Below are 22,565 nucleotides of genomic sequence, written 5' to 3'. Positions count from 1 at the left end.
TTTTCTATGTTTAATCCTTCAAGCAACTTACTGTCCAGTCAACATGCATTATGATGCCTGTGGCACTGGCTGTGCCCCCAGTTGTGCTGATCGAGTTGGTCCAGATGAGTGCACACTGCCATGTGTGGATGGTTGCCAGTGCAATGCAGGTTTTGTCCGCAGTGGAGATGAATGCATACCTGTGAAAAAGTGTGGCTGCACTTACAAAGGCCGATATTATCTAGCTGAGCAGGCATTTTGGGGTGAGAAACAATGCACAGAGAAATGTGTGTGCAACCCTCAAACTGGAAATGTTGAATGCACACCAACAAAGTGTAAGAATCCCCTAGTGTGTGGCACACGGAATGGAGTGAAAGATTGTTACCCAGTGTCCTATAGTACCTGCCAGGGTGCAGGGGATCCACACTACCGCACATTTGATGGTAAAAGCTTCGATTTCCAAGGAACCTGTACCTATTATTTGTCCAAGCTACTCAATACATCTGACCCATCATTGATACCTTTTGAGGTGCTGGTCAAGAATGAGAACAGAGGAAGAAACATGGCAGTTGCTTACACTAAGACTGTATCCATAACAGTCTATGGATACACAATTGTCTTAAGTAAGGAAAGCCCACGCAAAGTGAAGGTCAGTTGATCAAAAAAGACTCTTCTACCTGTAATACGAATAACTGCATGCATAGCAAGTCGAATTTTACTGTACACTCACCTACAAAAAATACACATGGTGTTGAATATTGATTTATTTGGATGAATTTGTCTTAAAGGTCAACAATCTGTTTGTGAAATTGCCATTTGAACTAGATGGACGACTTTCAATATTCTACAGTGGGTACTTTGGCGTGATAAAAACTGACTTTGATCTGACATTGAAATTCAACTGGGATAGCCACGTAGCACTGACTCTCCCCAGCACTTACTACAGTCAAGTGGGGGGACTTTGCGGCAACTGGAATGACAATGTCAATGATGATTTGTTGACTCCTGGCAAAACCCTTGCTGCAACCCCAACCATTTTTGGAACCAGCTGGAAAGTCAAGGATGACCCTGGATGCTCAGATGGATGTCAGGGCAAAGCATGTCCTAAATGTGACGCCACAGAAAGAAACCAAATAACTTTTACAAAGCCTTGCAGCAAGATCACTGACAAACAAGGACCATTCAAAGGCTGCCATAATAAAGTGAATCCAAATCAGTTTTATGAGGATTGTGTGTATGATATGTGTATGTATGGTGGTCATTCGTCAGCACTCTGCAGTGCTCTTTCTGCATACACAGCTGCTTGCCAAGGTGCACTTGGCCAAGTGGAAACCTGGAGAACCGACAGTTTCTGCCGTTAGTATTGCTTTATTTCAAATATAATTATAACTCATTACTCTAGTTTGACATTAGTTCTTAATATGATCTGTCCACAGCTACAAACTGTAAGGCACACAGCCACTATGAGGTTTGTGCGACAGGATGCCCGCAGACGTGCCGTGGCCTTACTGAGCCCAAGAGCTGTATGGGAACTCCCTGTGTTGAAGGTTGTACATGTGACAAAGGCTTTGTCCTGAGTGATGGTGAGTGTGTGGCTGCACTGCAGTGTGGCTGTACTGAAAAGGGCCAGTACTATCAGCTGGGTCAGGAATTCTTCCCTCAGGACAAGTGCCAGCAGAGATGTGTCTGCAAAGAGAATGGAAGAGTTCAGTGTAATGATGGATTCACCTGCAAACCAAACGAGAAGTGCCAGGTTCTGAATGGAGTTCTGGGCTGTTTCCCAGAAAGCAAAGCCATTTGCTCAGTGTCAGGCTTTGGGCTTTATCAGACGTTCGATGGGAAGTCCTTTACTGTTGAAGGAGACTGTGAGTATAGATTGGCAGAGACAGCTCAGAATAAGAATGAGGACATGAACTCTTTCAGTGTATTAGTCAAACAGCAGTCCTCCTCTGAGATAGTCTTTACTCGAAGAGTGGAAATACAAATAAAACAATCCACGATTACTTTGCTGCCCGGCCACATCTGGGAGGTTCAGGTAATGTACTGGTTACTGAAATACTAACAATAGTTTTGAGTGATTAAATACTGTTGTCTAAAATGTTTTATGTTGGTGGTTTCTTTACAGGTGGACAACGTTAAAACCAATCTCCCCGTGACTGTGGAGGAAGGACTGGTACAAGTCTATCAGAGCGGTGTTAACATTGTTGTGGAAACAGATTTTGGATTGAAACTGACATATGATACAGTCTCCATGGCCAGAATCGAGATCCCATCCACTTTTAAAAACATAGTCAAAGGTCTCTGTGGTAACTACAATGGAAACAGTGCAGATGATTTTCTCCTGTCAGGCGGTATTCAGACATCTTCCGTGGTAGATTTTGCTGAGTCCTGGGTTTCGCCATCAGACAAACTGATGTGCCAAACAATTTGTGGCCCCAAATGTTTAAATCCGGACAAAGACAAACAGACAGAGGCAGAAACAGCATGCAGAATGCTAATCACAGAGAAGGGACCATTTTCTGGTTGTTACGGAAAAATTCCATCTCAGAAATTCTTCGATGAATGTGTTAAAGATGTGGCAGCACAACCAAAAGACAAGACAGTTCACTGTCGCCACATACAAAGGTATGTTGCCAGCTGTCAAGAGATTGGGACATCAATCAACAACTGGAGGAATGACACCTTCTGTCGTAAGTGGCTGCATGTTCCTCAAATGACCCTCTTCTTGCTTGTCCTCTTGCTGGCCTTCTTTTCACGTGGCCTTTAGTCAAGGAAGATACTGTGTAAAATTAAATATTCTCTCTAAAATCTGATTTCTGAGCCAGTTTTTAAAAACAATCTTGAATTCTTCCAGCACTCAAGTGTTCGGCAAACAGTCACTATGAGCTTTGTGCGGACACTTGTTCTTCAACCTGCGCCAGCCTGACTAACTCACAGGATTGTCCACCATGTCAGGAAGGATGTCAGTGTGATGATGGCTTCTTGTTTGATGGAGGTGAATGTAAGACATTGCAGGACTGTGGTTGTAATGTAGATGGAAAGTTTTACAAGGTGAGAAACCATTCCAGTTTCTTTCTTGCAGTAGTCAAACATCACACTAGTCACAAGAAAAAACTGACACTTGTTGTCCCTTTTTTTTTCTGCAGTCAGGTGAGACAGTCATTCAAGGACAGTGTAAAGAGAAATGCCTCTGCAAAGCTGGTGTGTTCTCCTGTGAACCATTGAAATGTGATGCAGATCAGATCTGTGGCAAAAAAGGAGGTGTAACTGGGTGCTACAAGAAAGGTATTTATATTTAGAACAAGTGTACCATACAAAATATATGTTTATATATCAGGCATTTCAATTTTCTCTTTTCTCTGTTTAATCCTTCAAGCAACTTACTGTCCAGTCAACATGCATTATGATGCCTGTGGCAAAGCCTGTGCTCCCACTTGTGCTGATCGAGATGCCCCAAACAAGTGCACACTGCCATGTGTGGAAGGCTGCCAGTGCAATGCAGGTTTTGTCCGAAGTGGAGATGAATGCATGCCTGTAAAAAAGTGTGGCTGCACTTACAAAGGCCAAGTTTATCTAGCAGAGCAGACATTTTGGGGTGAGAAACAATGCACAGAAAAATGTGTGTGCAACCCTCAAACTGGAAATGTTGAATGCACACCATCAAAGTGTAAGAATCCCCTAGTGTGTGACACACGGAATGGAGTGAAAGATTGTTACCCAATGTCCTATAGTACCTGCCAGGGTGCAGGGGATCCACACTACCGCACATTTGATGGTAAAGCCTTCGATTTCCAAGGAACCTGTACCTATTATTTGTCTAAGCTACTCAATACAACTGACCCATCATTGATACCTTTTGAGGTGCTGGTCAAGAATGAGAACAGAGGAAGAAACATGGCAGTTGCTTACACTAAGACTGTATCCATAACAGTCTATGGATACACAATTGTCTTAAGTAAGGAAAGCCCACGCAAAGTGAAGGTCAGTTGATCAAAAAAGACTCTTCTACCTGTAATACGAATAACTGCATGCATAGCAAGTCGAATTTTACTGTACACTCACCTACAAAAAAAATACACATGGTGTTGAATATTAATTTATTTGGATGAATTTGTCTTAAAGGTCAACAATCTGTTTGTGAAATTGCCATTTGAACTAGAAGATGGACGACTTTCAATATTCTACAGTGGGTACTTTGGCGTGATAAAAACTGACTTTGATCTGACATTGAAATTCAACTGGGATAGCCACGTAGCACTGACTCTCCCCAGCACTTACTACAGTCAAGTGGGGGGACTTTGCGGCAACTGGAATGACAATGTCAATGATGATTTGTTGACTCCTGGCAAAACCCTTGCTGCAACCCCAACCAGTTTTGGAACCAGCTGGAAAGTCAAGGATGACCCTGGATGCTCAGATGGATGTCAGGGCAAAGCATGTCCTAAATGTGACGCCACAGAAAGAAACCAAATAACTTTTACAAAGCCTTGCAGCAAGATCACTGACAAACAGGGACCATTCAAAGGCTGCCATAATAAAGTGAATCCAAATCAGTTTTATGAGGATTGTGTGTATGATATGTGTATGTATGGTGGTCATTCGTCAGCACTCTGCAGTGCTCTTTCTGCATACACAGCTGCTTGCCAAGATGCACTTGGCCAAGTGGAAACCTGGAGAACCGACAGTTTCTGCCGTTAGTATTGCTTTATTTCAAATATAATTATAACTCATTACTCTAGTTTGACATTAGTTCTTAATATGATCTGTCCACAGCTACAAACTGTAAGGCACACAGCCACTATGAGGTTTGTGCGACAGGATGCCCGCAGACGTGCCGTGGCCTTACTGAGCCCAAGAGCTGTATGGGAACTCCCTGTGTTGAAGGTTGCACATGTGACAAAGGTTTTGTCCTGAGCGATGGTGAGTGTGTGGCTGCACAGCAGTGTGGCTGTACTGAGAAGGGCCAGTACTATCAGCTGGGTCAGGAATTCTTCCCTCAGGACAAGTGCCAGCAGAGATGTGTCTGCAAAGAGAATGGAAGAGTTCAGTGTAATGATGGATTCACCTGCAAACCAAAAGAGAAGTGCCAGGTTCTGAATGGAGTTCTGGGCTGTTTCCCAGAGAGCAAAGCCATTTGCTCAGTGTCAGGCTTTGGGCTTTATCAGACGTTCGATGGCAAGTCCTTTACTGTTGAAGGAGACTGTGAGTATAGATTGGCAGAGACAGCTCAGAATAAGGATGAGGACATGAACTCTTTCAGTGTATTAGTCAAACAGCAGGCCTCCTCTGAGATAGTCTTTACTCGAAGAGTGGAAATACAAATAAATCAATCCACGATTACTTTGCTGCCCGGCCACATCTGGGAGGTTCAGGTAATGTACTGGTTACTGAAATACTAACAATAGTTTTAAGTGATCAAATACTGTTGTCTAAAATGTTTTATGTTGGTGGTTTCTTTACAGGTGGACAACGTTAAAACCAATCTCCCCGTGACTGTGGAGGAAGGACTGGCACAAGTCTATCAGAGCGGTGTTAACATTGTTGTGGAAACAGATTTTGGATTGAAACTGACATATGATACAGTCTCCATGGCCAGAATCGAGATCCCATCCACTTTTAAAAACATAGTCAAAGGTCTCTGTGGTAACTACAATGGAAACAGTGCAGATGATTTTCTCCTGTCAGGCGGTATTCAGACATCTTCCGTGGTAGATTTTGCTGAGTCCTGGGTTTCGCCATCAGACAAACTGATGTGCCAAACAATTTGTGGCCCCAAATGTTTAAATCCGGACAAAGACAAACAGACAGAGGCAGAAACAGCATGCAGTATGCTAATCACAGAGAAGGGACCATTTTCTGGTTGTTACGGAAAAATTCCATCTCAGAAATTCTTCGATGAATGTGTTAAAGATGTGGCAGCACAACCAAAAGACAAGACAGTTCACTGTCGCCACATACAAAGGTATGTTGCCAGCTGTCAAGAGATTGGGACATCAATCAACAACTGGAGGAATGACACCTTCTGTCGTAAGTGTCTGCATGTTCCTCAAATGACCCTCTTCTTGCTTGTCCTCTTGCTGGCCTTCTTTTCATGTGGCCTTTAGTCAAGGAAGATCCTGTGTAAAATTAAATATTCTCTCTAAAATCTGATTTCTGAGTCAGTATCTAAAAACAATCTTGAATTCTTCCAGCACTCAAGTGTTCGGCAAACAGTCACTATGAGCTTTGTGCGGACACTTGTTCTTCAACCTGCGCCAGCCTGACTAAATCACAGGATTGTCCACCATGTCAGGAAGGATGTCAGTGTGATGATGGCTTCTTGTTTGATGGAGGTGAATGTAAGACATTGCAGGACTGTGGTTGTAATGTAGATGGAAAGTTTTACAAGGTGAGAAACCATTCCAGTTTCTTTCTTGCAGTAGTCAAACATCACACTAGTCACAAGAAAAAACTGACACTTGTTGTCTCTTTTTTTTCTGCAGTCAGGTGAGACAGTCATTCAAGGACAGTGTAAAGAGAAATGCTTCTGCAAAGCTGGTGTGTTCTCCTGTGAACCATTGAAATGTGATGCAGATCAGATCTGTGGCAAAAAAGGAGGTGTAACTGGGTGCTACGAGAAAGGTATTTATATTTAGAACAAGTGTACCATACAAAATATATGTTTATATATCAGGCATTTCAATTTTCTCTCTTTTCTGTTTAATCCTTCAAGCAACTTACTGTCCAGTCAACATGCATTATGATGCCTGTGGCAAAGCCTGTGCTCCCACTTGTGCTGATCGAGATGCCCCAAACAAGTGCACACTGCCATGTGTGGAAGGCTGCCAGTGCAATGCAGGTTTTGTCCGAAGTGGAGATGAATGCATGCCTGTAAAAAAGTGTGGCTGCACTTACAAAGGCCAAGTTTATCTAGCAGAGCAGACATTTTGGGGTGAGAAACAATGCACAGAAAAATGTGTGTGCAACCCTCAAACTGGAAATGTTGAATGCACACCATCAAAGTGTAAGAATCCCCTAGTGTGTGACACACGGAATGGAGTGAAAGATTGTTACCCAATGTCCTATAGTACCTGCCAGGGTGCAGGGGATCCACACTACCGCACATTTGATGGTAAAGCCTTCGATTTCCAAGGAACCTGTACCTATTATTTGTCTAAGCTACTCAATACAACTGACCCATCATTGATACCTTTTGAGGTGCTGGTGAAGAATGAGAACAGAGGAAGAAACATGGCAGTTGCTTACACTAAGACTGTATCCATAACAGTCTATGGATACACAATTGTCTTAAGTAAGGAAAGCCCACGCAAAGTGAAGGTCAGTTGATCAAAAAAGACTCTTCTACCTATAATACGAATAACTGCATGCATAGCAAGTCGAATTTTACTGTACACTCACCTACAAAAAAATACACATGGTGTTGAATATTAATTTATTTGAATGAATTTGTCTTAAAGGTCAACAATCTGTTTGTGAAATTGCCATTTGAACTAGAAGATGGACGACTTTCAATATTCTACAGTGGGTACTTTGGCGTGATAAAAACTGACTTTGATCTGACATTGAAATTCAACTGGGATAGCCACGTAGCACTGACTCTCCCCAGCACTTACTACAGTCAAGTGGGGGGACTTTGCGGCAACTGGAATGACAATGTCAATGATGATTTGTTGACTCCTGGCAAAACCCTTGCTGCAACCCCAACCATTTTTGGAACCAGCTGGAAAGTCAAGGATGACCCTGGATGCTCAGATGGATGTCAGGGCAAAGCATGTCCTAAATGTGACGCCACAGAAAGAAACCAAATAACTTTTACAAAGCCTTGCAGCAAGATCACTGACAAACAGGGACCATTCAAAGGCTGCCATAATAAAGTGAATCCAAATCAGTTTTATGAGGATTGTGTGTATGATATGTGTATGTATGGTGGTCATTCGTCAGCACTCTGCAGTGCTCTTTCTGCATACACAGCTGCTTGCCAAGATGCACTTGGCCAAGTGGAAACCTGGAGAACCGAGAGTTTCTGCCGTTAGTATTGCTTTATTTCTAATATAATTATAACTCATTACTCTAGTCTGACATTAGTTCTTAATATGATCTGTCCACAGCTACAAACTGTAAGGCACACAGCCACTATGAGGTTTGTGCGACAGGATGCCCGCAGACGTGCCGTGGACTTACTGAGCCCAAGAGCTGTATGGGAACTCCCTGTGTTGAAGGTTGCACATGTGACAAAGGTTTTGTCCTGAGCGATGGTGAGTGTGTGGCTGCACAGCAGTGTGGCTGTACTGAGAAGGGCCAGTACTATCAGCTGGGTCAGGAATTCTTCCCTCAGGACAAGTGCCAGCAGAGATGTGTCTGCAAAGAGAATGGAAGAGTTCAGTGTAATGATGGATTCACCTGCAAACCAAACGAGAAGTGCCAGGTTCTGAATGGAGTTCTGGGCTGTTTCCCAGAGAGCAAAGCCATTTGCTCAGTGTCAGGCTTTGGGCTTTATCAGACGTTCGATGGCAAGTCCTTCACTGTTGAAGGAGACTGTGAGTATAGATTGGCAGAGACAGCTCAGAATAAGAATGAGGACATGAACTCTTTCAGTGTATTAGTCAAACAGCAGTCCTCCTCTGAGATAGTCTTTACTCGAAGAGTGGAAATACAAATAAAACAATCCACGATTACTTTGCTGCCCGGCCACATCTGGGAGGTTCAGGTAATGTACTGGTTACTGAAATACTAACAATAGTTTTAAGTGATTAAATACTGTTGTCTAAAATGTTTTATGTTGGTGGTTTCTTTACAGGTGGACAACGTTAAAACCAATCTCCCCGTGACTGTGGAGGAAGGACTGGTACAAGTCTATCAGAGCGGTGTTAACATTGTTGTGGAAACAGATTTTGGATTGAAACTGACATATGATACAGTCTCCATGGCCAGAATCGAGATCCCATCCACTTTTAAAAACATAGTCAAAGGTCTCTGTGGTAACTACAATGGAAACAGTGCAGATGATTTTCTCCTGCCAGATGGTATTCAGACATCTTCCGTGGAGTACTTTGCTGAGGCCTGGGTTTCGCCATCAGATAAAATAATGTGCCAAACAATTTGTGGGCCCAAATGTTTAAATCCGGACAAAGACAAACAGACAGAGGCAGAAACAGCATGCAGTATGCTAATCACAGAGAAGGGACCATTTTCTGGTTGTTATGAAAAAATTCCACCTCAGAAATCCTTCGATGAATGTGTTAAAGATGTGGCAGCACAACCAAAAGACAAGACAGTTCACTGTCGCCACATACAAAGGTATGTTGCCAGCTGTCAAGAGATTGGGACATCAATCAACAACTGGAGGAATGACACCTTCTGTCGTAAGTGTCTGCATGTTCCTCAAATGACCCTCTTCTTGCTTGTCCTCTTGCTGGCCTTCTTTTCACGTGGCCTTTAGTCAAGGAAGATACTGTGTAAAATTAAATATTCTCTCTAAAAACTGATTACTGAGCCAGTCTCTAAAAACAATCTTGAATTCTTCCAGCACTCAAGTGTTCGGCAAACAGTCACTATGAGCTTTGTGCGGACACTTGTTCTTCAACCTGCGCCAGCCTGACTAACTCACAGGATTGTCCACCATGTCAGGAAGGATGTCAGTGTGATGATGGCTTCTTGTTTGATGGAGGTGAATGTAAGACATTGCAGGACTGTGGTTGTAGTGTAGATGGAAAGTTTTACAAGGTGAGAAACCATTCCAGTTTCTTTCTTGCAGTAGTCAAACATCACACTAATCACAGGAAAAAACTGACACTTGTTGTCTCTTATTTTTTCTGCAGTCAGGTGAGACAGTCATTCAAGGACAGTGTAAAGAGAAATGCCTCTGCAAAGCTGGTGTGTTCTCCTGTGAACCATTGAAATGTGATGCAGATCAGATCTGTGACAAAAAAGGAGGTGTAACTGGGTGCTACGAGAAAGGTATGTTTATCTATAATGAACATTGTAAATAATTTCCCAATTAGGTTTAAATGAAACTATAATACAGATGTACACCTCTGTTCCAGATCCTTGCAGTAACTATGAGTGCCGTGAACAAGAGTACTGCACTGTAAAGGACAATAAGGCACTGTGCGTTGCAAAGTCAAAGGCCTCTTGCATTGCCAAAGGAGATCCTCATTACAAAACCTTTGATGGAAACCACTTCTCCTTCCAGGGTACTTGCTCCTATACTTTAGTTAAAACTTCAGGCAAAGACCTAACACTAACACCTTTCAGCATCGTCAACAAGAATGAGATGCTCAAAGGCACACGTGGTTCTTACGTGAAGTCAGCCACCATTACAGTCAGAGGACATGACATCACTTTCATCCAAGGCAACCGCAAGCTTGTGACAGTAAGTCAGTACCATCAAGTAAAACATCTCAGTGTCCCTCTAAAGCCTGGTTCACACGGCTGGATAATTAGGCCGATTTTTGCCCCGATTCACCCCTTCCGACAATCTTAAGGATGCTCCGATTATCGTAAAATAATCTGATCAGATATTCCTGCCGTGTGTGGTGTGTTAAGACTGCTCTCGTCTGCTCGGAAGGACTTCGGGACCGCTCCGATCTCAAATCGGGGATATCCAACATGTTGGATTGTTTTGGCCCGATTTCTCCTCGTGTGTGGTGTCCCCTGCGACAAACGAGCACGCAGCCAGTGGACTGTGGCATGTAGATTTTTTCTTTCATCCATTGGCTGCTCTATAGTATTTTATCACACTATCACTCATTCAAGTGCTAAGAAACAATTCAAGCGCGATAAAACGCAAAAATAAGAACTTAAATCTGTACTGGCGGCGCACGTCTGTAAATCTCCTCTCTGTGTGATGCACACAACACACAGAATGCCGCTTCAGACAGCGCGCAGCTGCATTGAGTTCTCTTTTACGCTTGAACGGACAAAAACACACAACAGTATGCCAAAATGTTCACTTTGTCGAGTATCCTCGTAAGCACATTATTAAATTATGTTTGATCTCGAGGGATTTTGCGAGATTTCCCGTCTGACCTGGGAATGCTCGGGAGTCAAATCGGTTCGTGTGTGATGTGTTGATTTTGCCGTGTGGCTGCGCACCACACACTGTACAACCAAAACTGTTAGACCCGTGATTTTTTTTCCGCCGTGTGTGGGGTCTCTCAGGTTTGGAAAATCGGCCGACAATTTTAAAATCGTCCCGTGTGAACCAGGCTTAAGGCAGGGGTGCCCAACCCTGCGCCTGCCAATCGACTGTCCTGCACAGTTCATCTCCAACCCTAATCAAACACACCTGCCTTTAATTTTCATGTGATCCTGAAGACCTTAATTGGTTGCTTCAGGTGTGTTTGATTAGGGTTGGAGATAAACTCTGCAGGACAGTCGATCGGCAGGAGCAGGGTTGGGCACCCCTGCTCTAAGGTAATATTGTATATCAGGGATGGGCAACTTCGGTCCTGGAGGGCCAATGTCCTACAGAGTTTAGCTCCAACCCTAATCAAACACACCTGAACAAGCTAATCAAGGTCCTCAGGATTACTAGAAAGTTACAGGCAGGTGATTTTTTCAGGGTTGGAGCTAAACTCTGTAGGACAGTGGCCCTCCAGGACCGAAGTTGCCCATCCCTGTTGTATATCAAGAGAAGCCAACCTTGCACCCAGAGGGCTACCTTTCCTACAGACTTCAGTTCCGACCTTGCTCCAACACACCTGCTATTTTCAAGTAATTTTAAGCTTAATTGGCTGGTTCAGATGTGTTCAATTAGGGTTGGAGCTGAAATCTCCAGGAGCAGGGTTGACTACCACTGTTGTACACTTTGGAAATTCTCTACTTAATATGCCTGTTGCTTGCTCTCATTTTATCCTATCCAGATTGATGGCACAGTTTCAAACCTTCCTGTAAGTTTAAACTCTGAGGGGATCAACATAACGCAATCGGGCACTACAGGGGTCCTGCAAACAGATTTTGGCTTGGAGGTCATGTTTAATTGGGTGAATACCCTCATGGTGACATTGTCCAGTAGCTATTATAATAACATAGTTGGAATGTGTGGAACCTACAGTAATGACCTGCAGGATGATTATGTCACACCGAGTGGTAACAGCATGACAGACATCACAGAATGGGCAAAGTCTTGGAGTGTCCCTGAAAGCAACAGCAACTGCTGGCACTTTCCCCCTTGCTCAGATGATAAGAAGTTACTATATAGTGGACAAAGCTACTGTGGCTTGTTAGAGAATGCGAAGGGCCCATTTGCCCAGTGCCATGACATAATCTCAAAGAGGCGATTCGCTGCTGACTGTCTTTTCCAAATGTGTCTCAATGATGGAAGTCAAAATGCTTTCTGCAATGCCTTAAATAATTATGTGTCCTCCTGTGCACTGGTAAAGGCTGACGTGTCTCCAGAGTGGAAACAGCTCGCTAACTGCTGTAAGTCATTGCCATGACTCAAAATCATTGTTTAATATATGTTACATTAATGCTAACACCTTTCCTGTCTTTGATTCCCAACAGGATGAAGATTTTTTTTTTCTCAAGTCACTTGGATCCCAGTGAAAATGCAAATTACTAAATAAATGTTTTGCCTTTCACAGTTAAAATATTGACATATAACATATAACAGTTTTTGTCATTACTTAATATCACATTATGTAATTTTAGACTTGGTGTTTAAAACTGATATTTGAGTTTGTTTTCTTGAATGACTACATATAGATCATATAGATTTGTCCTATGCACAAATCAGTCTATAGTTAATCTTGGGTTAAATTGCTCTGTTTTAAACTTGATTTATTCCTTCAAATGCCTCCATAATTAACATTCTTATTAAATTCTTGCAACTATGTGCTTTATGTTGATTTCATTTAGCTGTGTCATTTCCTGTGTCTGTAATTATAAGTGCCAGAAGTCATAAACAGAAATATAGGTTATGCAAACCGAATGTCAGCTTCTTATATTGGCATATCAATAATTAGGAAGTATTTTATATAACCATTCAAATGCTCCAGACACATCAAAGCATCCACCAATATGCAACAGTTAATATTTCAGATACTGTTCAACACTCACACTGACCAATAACTTTTCATTGAAAATGCTACATTGTGCAGCCTAAGAATATATATAGTGTCTTGCATAAGTATTCAAAACCCTTTATTTATTTCACGTTTTCTTATGTTAAACTGCTTTACATTACTTTTTTTTCACATAAATCTACAATCCATACATCATAATGACAAAGAAAATAACAGATCTTTGACAACTTTGCAAATGTATTAAAAACTGAAATAAGTACATAATTCAAATCCTTAAATCAGTAGGCCTACTGTACTTAAAGCACCTTTACAGCCTCAAGGCTTTTTGGGCATGAGCTTTGCACATCTGACTGCATTTTTGGGATTTTCTGCCATTCTACCCCTCAAATCCTCTCAAGCTCTGTCAGGTTGGATGGGGACTGTCGGTGGACAGCCATTTTCAGTTTTCTCCAAAGATATTAGATTTGGTTCTAGCCCAGGCTCTGGCTGGGCCACTCAAGGACATTCACAGAGTTGTGCATTGTCTTAATGTGTGCTTTAATATTTAATTAAAGGAGAACTCAGGTCTGTTTTTGCACCCTGTTGACTTCAATGGGGCAAGTTTTAAACCTGCTTTTAGCCTCTTTACATCCTTGATGTGTCATTACAAGTGCACAGGTCATGTGAGTGATTCCTTCAGAGTGAACACGGTGAATCTGACTGCAGTAGATGTGAAAGATATGAATAAAAATTATGTTATTTCAGCCAGCGCACATACCTGTATTTTCTTCCTGTTTTCGGTCGAAGTCCATAGTAATCGATTGTCGAGTTCACCCGCATAGGTTTAGTTACCTATGATCACGCGCGTGAACTAGACAATTGATTACTATGGACTTCGACCGAAAACAGGATGTAAATACAGGTATGTGCGCTGGCTGAAATAACATTTTTTATTCATATCTTTCACATCTACTGCAGTCAGATTCACCCATGATCACTCTGAAGGAATCACTCACATTAGCTGTGCACTTGTAATGACACATCAAGGATGTTAAGAGGCTAAAAGCAGGTTTAAAACTTGCCCCATTGAAGTCAACAGGGTGCAAATTTTAAAAAGAGGATAACACGGTGTAGGCAACACCGATTTTTGTCATTGTTCTCTGTATTGAAAGCACTCCAAATTTACAAAAAAAAATGAGCTTAATGTTAAAATTGACCGGAGTTCTCCTTTAAGGCTACCTCTTTTGCTGCACTGAGCTTTCCTTCTACCCTGACAAGTTCCCCAGTCCCTGCTGCTTAAAAACACCCCCACAGCATGATGCTGCCACCACCACACTTTATTGTTGGGATGGTATTGTGAGCAATGGTGATGAGCAGTGCCTGGTTTGCTGTATACATGATGCTTGGAACTGAGGTTCGTCAGACCAGAGAATAATGTTTCTCACAGTATGAGAGAGACCTTTAGTTGTTTTTTGCAAATTCATAAGTGGGTTTTCATGTGTCTTGACTCTTTATTGAGGAGAGACGTGAGTCTAGCCATAAAGCCTAGATTGGTGGAGTTTTGCAGTGATGTTTGTCCTTCTGTAAATTTGTCCTTATTTATAAATTTAGTATAATATATCTCTGAGCTCTACAGGCAGTTCCTTTGACCTCACCTCATGGCTTGGTTTTTGCTGTAATATGCTTTATCAGCTGTTAGACCTTTTATTGAGAGGTGTTTGCCTTTCCAAATCATACCCATTCAATTGAATTTTCCACAGGTTAAGTCCACTCGAACATCTACAAGCGAAATTGGAATGCTCCAGAGCTAAATGTCAAGTGTCCCAGAAAAGGGTACGAATACTTATGCAATGTAATTATTTCAGTTTTTAATTTAAAGCCACACTAGGTAGGAATTCCGGTTTGGTCAAACAACGACCCCTAGAATCACTGTGGACTACTTGTAATTAACGTTACTGTCGTAAATACCACTCACGCAGAGCAGTGTCTTCACTTACGGCCTGATACCCTCCCCCCTGTATACCGGTCAAGCCCCCAATGTTTTGGAAAACATTGAAGCTTCCCCGGGCGCCGCCATTGGCTAGCAGACCATCACCTGCTGTTAGCATCCCATTGACTCCCATTCATTTTGGCGTCACTTTGACAGCGAATAACTTTACATCTGAGGCGTTTAAAGACTCCATTTGTCCATTATTTATTTCTAAAGAAACACGAAAATGTATAAAAGGCTCCATTACCTTGTATCTTACGTTATGGCCCCGTAGATGCAGTTTTTGTAAAAATAGGCTAACAATTGCGTCATACCCAGTGGTGTAGTGCAGGGTATACGCAGGTATACAGCGTATACCCACTTCTTGTTCAGTCGGCATTGCGTATACCCACTTCTAAATCCCCTCTGATGTGCGTGTGAAAACACCCAGTCAGGGTCGTACCCACCATTGAGGTCCCCGAGGTCCGGACCTCAGTAGTTGTTTTTAGTTTAGCCTATATAATGAAAGTTGTGAAATAATTGCCTAATATTAACTCTAATTTGGTGCTGCAATGATTTGCCCATCGCGACGATAACCGACCTTCTCAACACCCGCTCGTCAATGTCAAAATGTTTGAGACCAATCAAAGCAAGCGGGATTTATGTTCACTCACAGAAGCGCGAGCCGAGCGCGAATCCCAACGCGGCGCTTCACGCTTGAGTTAACAATAATACAAGTAGCTAAAATGAACAGCTGTTTTTCGATCGAAGTTTTAAATGACCGACAGAAATAAACAGTTTGATCAAACACAGTGGAAACTATAAGCTCAATTTAACAACACAAGCACCATATTAAATATATTGCCATTATTATTATAAATACAATGTATAAATGTATTTGTATATAACGTTACCTCGAATTTTTTTGAATATTTCCCCAGTATCAGCACTTAGACTTTTCACTGTTTGTATCACTCCGCTTGTCTGTGTTTGCGCAACTTGCATCATTAAGCCAGAAGGTGGCACAAGTGACTGTCTTTATGAATGAGCAATTGAACCATTGATTAAATGAACATATTAGTCCAAAAACATTGATTAATTTAGGAAAGAAAAAGTAGCTGAAACTGATCTTTGATACTCATATAAATTGCTCATATGCCTCTGGTCTGGACACAGAAGGATTGCATTGGCGTTTGTTTGAAATGTAACATCTATGCAAAATAATCCTTGAACCATTTCTTATTTAAGGCCATTCCCGTTTCGAATATGTTATTGTGTATTGTCAACAATAAGCATAAACATTCTGCATTTCCATTTTGTAGTGTGGATCATTCATTGCGACATTTAAACTGATTCTCATGTTTAAAAATATCTGATAAAATACTTCATGCTACTGCCCACTGACATGCTTTTAAAGCTACTGTTGTCCATTTATTTTGGCCTTCAAAACACCTTAAAATGCACATGTCGAGATCAGGAAAATCAAAATTTTCTCAAGGGGGCATGCCCCCGAACCCCCCTAGCAAAATAATTTTTGGGACCTCGGTTTTTATAAAACCCTGCGTATGGCCCTGCGCCCAGTAAAGACAGTGTTGCAGTGATCCCTTGAATAGTCGTCCAATTTTCATATGTGGATGGACTAAGGAATAGTTACTCAAAATTCATAATTATTTAGTATTAATAAATAATTAAAAGCCAGTATTAATTACAAAAACTGCACCTCTTCTGTGGCTAATATTAATTTTATAATGATCCTTTTTCTGTGAAGTCAAGCAGCAAAAGTTAAGTGATAATGTGTAAATACTATACTGGCCCATTTTGGGGTGAACTTATATGCAAGACTATCTTACATCACTGTTTATAACACAGAGTGTTCATCCTTTCCTGGGGCGCTTAAAAAAAATTTGAGGCATAAATTAAAAGTATACCCACTTCTCCAGGCACCACTACATCACTGGTCATACCCACGCGACTCTCTGTCGCACAGTAAAGAATTACCGTATGGACAGGAGGAGAAGCTTGCGCGCAATCGGGGGGACGTGGAGGCAAAGTGACAAAGTAATTAATCAAAATACTTAGCAAAAGTTACTCCTGCTCCTAGCTCATGGACAGCTTCTACTCACACTCTCCGTCTCTGCAAGATTCGGAAGGGAATGATTGAGATTTCGCTTGGCACAGCTGCTAGAAGACAGACGGGCTGCTCACGTCACATCTACGTCATCAAGCTCAGTTTGAGTCTGCGCAGTACGCTCGACCATCAGGAAGTTAGTGCTTCTAATTGACTTCATTTGTCTCCGTTGAATCCAATGGGGTCGCTGTGTCCAGTTTATATACTGTCTATGATACCGGTCCCTGTTCAGTCAGATGGAAGCTGTAACGAGTGGAAATAAGGTGTGTCCCCTTTAAGAGCTGCGCGCGCCCTGTTTAACTTTCGGCAGTCTGTATTGTATGTGCGCCTCGAACATTCCGTAAGCGGATTGTTTCTGTTTGAAGCTCATTCTTGTCCTATTTTTGTCTATCAAGTAATGCTGTGGACGGTAAAACGTGTGACAGACAGTTACACAAGTTGGATTGGGTAATAAACACAACGCGTTTCAAATCGTCGGACATCGAACATCGAGCTAGCCTCCGAAGATGTCTAAGTTACTAATCCATCAACAAGAACGCCAGGTGCTTTTTAGCTCACACCAACGAGTGAAAGCTTGTCCGAGTGATATACAATATAAGCAATATACTTACAAGTCCAACAGCATGTGAGGACGTGTTGGGGGAAGTGAGGTAGCCTATGCCGTAAAGCAGTCGAATTTTGTATTTCTTTTTGTGCGCGGGGGTTACTACCCGAACCCCGAAGTTTAAAAGTACGATTAAAAACGATACAGACCCCGTCAGGCTATGGCAGACATGTCATTCAACCTATTGTAAGTCGATGTACCATCACAAGAGTCTTGGAAATATATTATGAAGGTTGAAAAGTTACCTAGTGCTGCTTTAATAAATTATCACAAATCTGTTTTTGATTTGTCATTATGGTGTATGGAGTGTAGGTTAATGTGAAAAAAGTAGTTTAAAGTAGTTTAACATAAGGCAGTAACATAACAAACTGTAAAAAAAAAAGAAGGGGTTTGAATACTTTCACAGATCACTGTATATTATAGGGAAATTACAGTTAAACCATATAAAGAGACTCAAAAGTAAGCGCAATGAAGACCAGAAGTTCAATCCGTTGACAGTTTACTGAAGACAAGATTCTCCACACCATAGAAAAATTACTTGTAGTCATATGGACAATCAGTTGACGTCATTTTTTCAGGTTTGGATAGGTTAGCAGTATAGACAGTTTTAGCAACATCCGAACATGGTATTCTGTTCTTTATGCAAATTAGTTAATTTAAAGACATTATCTTGAACACACGTTGTTCTATATTTGTAAGAAACTTTGGTAAGTGTCATATATTACAGAAGGACTCTTCTTATCTGGGGAAATGTTGAATTCTCCTGGAGACTATTCTTTGGCATGGTCACATGCCTCTAAAAGTAAACAACTGCTGCAAGCATAATTGGATAAAACATAGGCAAGATCAGCTCCTCGCTGGATCAGAACAGGAAAACTACATCCACAAAGGGCACCGAATAAAATGAATAAGAATAATGTACAAGATATAACTATGATTTTCAATTCATTATCTAATACAAGAAGGGTGACTATAAATCCATCCCCTTTACTGGCAGTTGTCGGTTTCAAAAACACAATCTGGAGTCAGTTCAGTCAACTTATATTTATGGGCAGAGCATACTAGGGCTGCACAATATATCAAAATTATTGAAATATTAAACAATAACTGGGATCATGAAAAAAAGACTCTTGGCTAATGCTCTTGGCTAAATAACTTTTGTAGCTTTAATAAGAATCAGTATACATTATATTTAATTCGTACAGTGAAAACTAAGCAGTGTTTTATTTTTACATTTGATTATTCAGTTTCTGTTGTTAAATAAACCTAATGTAGGCCTACATGAAACCTTAAACCCCGTGGTTTACACTGATGTTAAAATAACACTTCTTATGCAAACACTGCTGTTCACTTTCAGAAGTTGTAGGGATGTTTTCTTGTCACAAAAATAATGTGAAACACGTATGTAGGTTATATACTTTTAAATATATTTTAAAGATAATTTCAGTTTATTTTACACACTTTAAGCTTTAATATATTGAATATTGCATTATTTAATGAGTTATTGCATATCGCATTTTTCTTTAATATCGTGCAGCCCTAGAGTATACCTTGTGGCAGAAAGTGACAGTTCTGCAGTAGCAGGCTATGGAAGCTTGTTTCCACCATGAAAAAAATAAAAAGGGGATTGCAAGTTTATATCTCACAATTCTGAGAAGAAAATCAGAATAGCGAGATATAAACTCACAATTTTGAGAAAAAAGTCAGAACATAAATGTCATAGGTTTAAATGGTGTGTAAAATGTATAAGTTTAAATATTAAAGTAAGAAAGTAAGAAATATTATTTAAAAAAAACAGTCTGCACTTGCAAAGATAATATGGCTGCATACAATTAGTTTTTTTTTTTTTTTACATTTGTGATAAGGTGAGATGTATCACATATGATTAGCATTTTTTAAATAAAATGTTTATCATAAATGTCCCATTGCAAAAAAAAAATTACAACCTTTTGAGTACAGATCAACAATGTGTGATTTTTGGATTTGTGTGGTAAATTTAAATAAATATTGGTAATGTTTATAACTTTATAATATTGTGCGTAATCTGTGCTGCAACCCACTGTAGCCTTATTGAAACGTTATGTGTAGTGTGGTTAAAAAGATCAATATGATTTATGCAATACTAAACAAAATGGTATGTGAGTTTATTGTTGTTTTGTTGGTTAACTGGAGAAAATTAAATTGTAATTCAAGAAATGTCCACTAGGGGGGAAGGCCGTTTGAAGGAATTTGGGGGCCAGGGACATGGAGGCCCCCTTTTACTGTAATGTAAAAGTTAGCCATTTATTAACTGAAATGGTTAGGAGCAAATGAACAAATGTTATGTGGAACATATTCCATGTTGTTTTTTTTGTATTTCATGGTTAAAGGGGTGGTTTACTGCCTTTTTTCTTAGCTTGATTATGTTTATGGGCTGCAATATAACATGTCTTCGTGTTTCGTTTGTTAAAAAACGCCTTATTTTTCATAAATTTCACCTTTATTGTAAGCCGCTTCCTCCTCTGTCATTCGAACGACCGGTTGACTTCCTGATTCTATGAAACCACTCCCTCAGAAAGAGGCAATGAGCTCAGATTGGTTAGTTCGGCCGGTGTGTTGTAATTGGCTAAACTGCGTCCGGAATCTTCACGCCCATTACCTTTACGGGCGACAGTTGCATGTGCTCCGGACCCGGTCAAATGTAATGGTGTCAATATTGCCTCATCAGTTTGAGCCAGAATCAGACCCAGAGAGCGGTGATGAAGAGAGTCAAGCAGAACCTCCGCAAACACGGCTCTTACTAAACGTTTCTGAATGGTAATTTTTTTTTAATTATTATTATTTTCTCAAAGAATTCCCATACGCTGTTACTTGAAAATGCTACTGCTGTTTGTTAGCTTTTGAGATACGCTTTCCCCCTGATTAAACATTTAATATAACTGAATACATGACTGAGTAATACCGTTTTTTAAAGATATTGTTTTATTGATAGAATGAACAACCGTTTAACTATTCACAAAACTTACCGGTAGTTTACTCAGTTTGTCATTTTCTTTAGGTGTACATGTGATAACAGCAGCTGAAGTTCGCTGTTGCGATAATTTTTTGAAGTTTGTACACGTTTCTTATACACACAAAATAACATCGAACTAACTAGCTACTATAACCAAACAGCTTTGGCATTGGTTTGCGTTCTTGATCAAATCAAAAAATTACGTCATAAAGTATACATGGAAAATACGTTTACAAAATTTGTACATATACAAATTCGGGTCCAAAATGTTTATACGCATCTGTCATATACTAAAGCCAGCGCTGGCATTTTTTTACATCCTTGATAAAACTAAAACGTACGTCTTAAATTATACAGGCAAATACATTTAAAATGATTAAATCTTACTTGCAGGTTGTGGCCTCTGGTTTTAAAGCTGTAACTGCTTCATGTTGGAGTAATAGTTTCTTGTTGAATCCGACATTGAACTCGTGTAGATTCTGGAAGCTGTCTTCCGTAAAATGCGCAGCACAGAGAGCTAAACTACGATTGTAATTGTCAGGAACATAATCAAACTTAAATTTTAACCATTGTTGACGAACTACAGCGTCTGTAGGAAGCCTGAACACAGAAGACCTGACAGCTACAGCTCTCCACTATAACTCCTCCTCTTCGACAGCAGAACATGTTCCGGAGGGAGGGTTGATGTAAATGTATAGGGTTAGTTACGTATAAAACCCGGGAAGTATCTCGTTGTAGTCCCATTCGAGTCGTTTTTGTAGGCATTAAACTTCCTGATTTTTAAAAGACAATATCTCTGCTTACGTTGAACTTTCAGCGCAGCAACTTTGCAGATACTGTTCATGCACCAACAGCAACATTACACAGTATTTAAAATGAAAAAAGTGAAATAGCAATCAACCACCCCTTTAATCTGTTTATTGGTAATTGACTGCTGAAATAGTGTTCTATTTTATTTTAGTGTCAAAGTTATAGAAAAGTTGATAAAGGACTGAATATTAAAAATGCAGGCTTAGTGCTTATACAAATTCACAGTTATAAAAGTGAAGTTATAAAAATGTGTACAAAAATATATTTAAATTACAGTTGGTGACTGTTGTGATACATTGTGATACATTGAAGATACATTGAAGCATTGCTGATAGCCTGCATATTAATGTGAACTAATGTATTGATGTATACATTCAATTCTCTATTACATATTGTGTTGAAAAAGAAAGAAATTAGTTCACAAGCCAATACAGCTTGACGCACAGGCAACAACGAGTCTGTGTCTTCTCCTTTATTAACGTCTATTTTCCCCTTTTCCAGGGGTACAACATACGCATGCCGAATAACTCTGAAGCTGTATGTATGTATGTCCAGGGAGAAAGTTGCTATGGCCACTTACTTACACGGAAAGTTACCTCTAGGTTTGAAACCAAAAATTGAGGTTATCTGCTTACACTGAGTAAACTTACCCAGGTAAGATGCATACACTACTTTTTGCAATACCCCCTAAATTGGAGAAAATTGTCTCAACTTGCAAAAATATAAAATAACACCTAACATCATCATTACTCTCCAAAGAGCTAAAATAATAATATTAATGTAATCCCAATGCAAACAGATTAAGTAAATTGCTACTTTGCTACAACTTTAAATTTAGTGTAGCCTACTTATGAAATTAAGATTTGACAAAAAGTGTGTTGTTTTAGTTAATTAAGCAAGCAGCCAAAATAAAGTGTATATGAACATGGACAATTTTTTATAGGCTAAATTAGATTGTCTTCTGCTTCGGCTATCCTGGGGCTAAACTTATCCTCTATATTAAGACTGTCTTGAAGGGTAGGTTCACCCAAAAATGGGGGATAAAGAGGAGGAGGAAGATGATGAGACAATTGCTT

General features: G+C 40.4%; 1 protein-coding gene across 1 annotated transcript; it reads left to right on the top strand.

The window, feature by feature from the left end:
* Nucleotides 1-3,375: 3,375 nt before the first annotated feature.
* LOC308690364 (IgGFc-binding protein) lies at nt 3,376-12,999 on the top strand (the record flags this gene model as incomplete). Its single annotated transcript, XM_081364765.1, has 15 exons — nt 3,376-3,960; nt 4,102-4,402; nt 4,753-5,351; nt 5,442-6,006; nt 6,171-6,367; nt 6,462-6,600; nt 6,692-7,296; nt 7,437-8,007; nt 8,088-8,686; nt 8,777-9,341; nt 9,506-9,702; nt 9,798-9,936; nt 10,023-10,351; nt 11,844-12,402; nt 12,487-12,999. Coding segments are annotated over 15 exons (5,952 nt in total). The 3' UTR covers nt 12,489-12,999.
* Nucleotides 13,000-22,565: the final 9,566 nt, after the last annotated feature.

Source organism: Scardinius erythrophthalmus, assembly GCF_964197995.2.
Source record: "Scardinius erythrophthalmus genome assembly, chromosome: 5".
NCBI classification, from domain to species: Eukaryota; Metazoa; Chordata; class Actinopteri; order Cypriniformes; family Leuciscidae; genus Scardinius; species Scardinius erythrophthalmus.
Note: the sequence above shows the minus strand (reverse complement) of the source record. Positions and strands in the feature narration are given on the sequence as shown.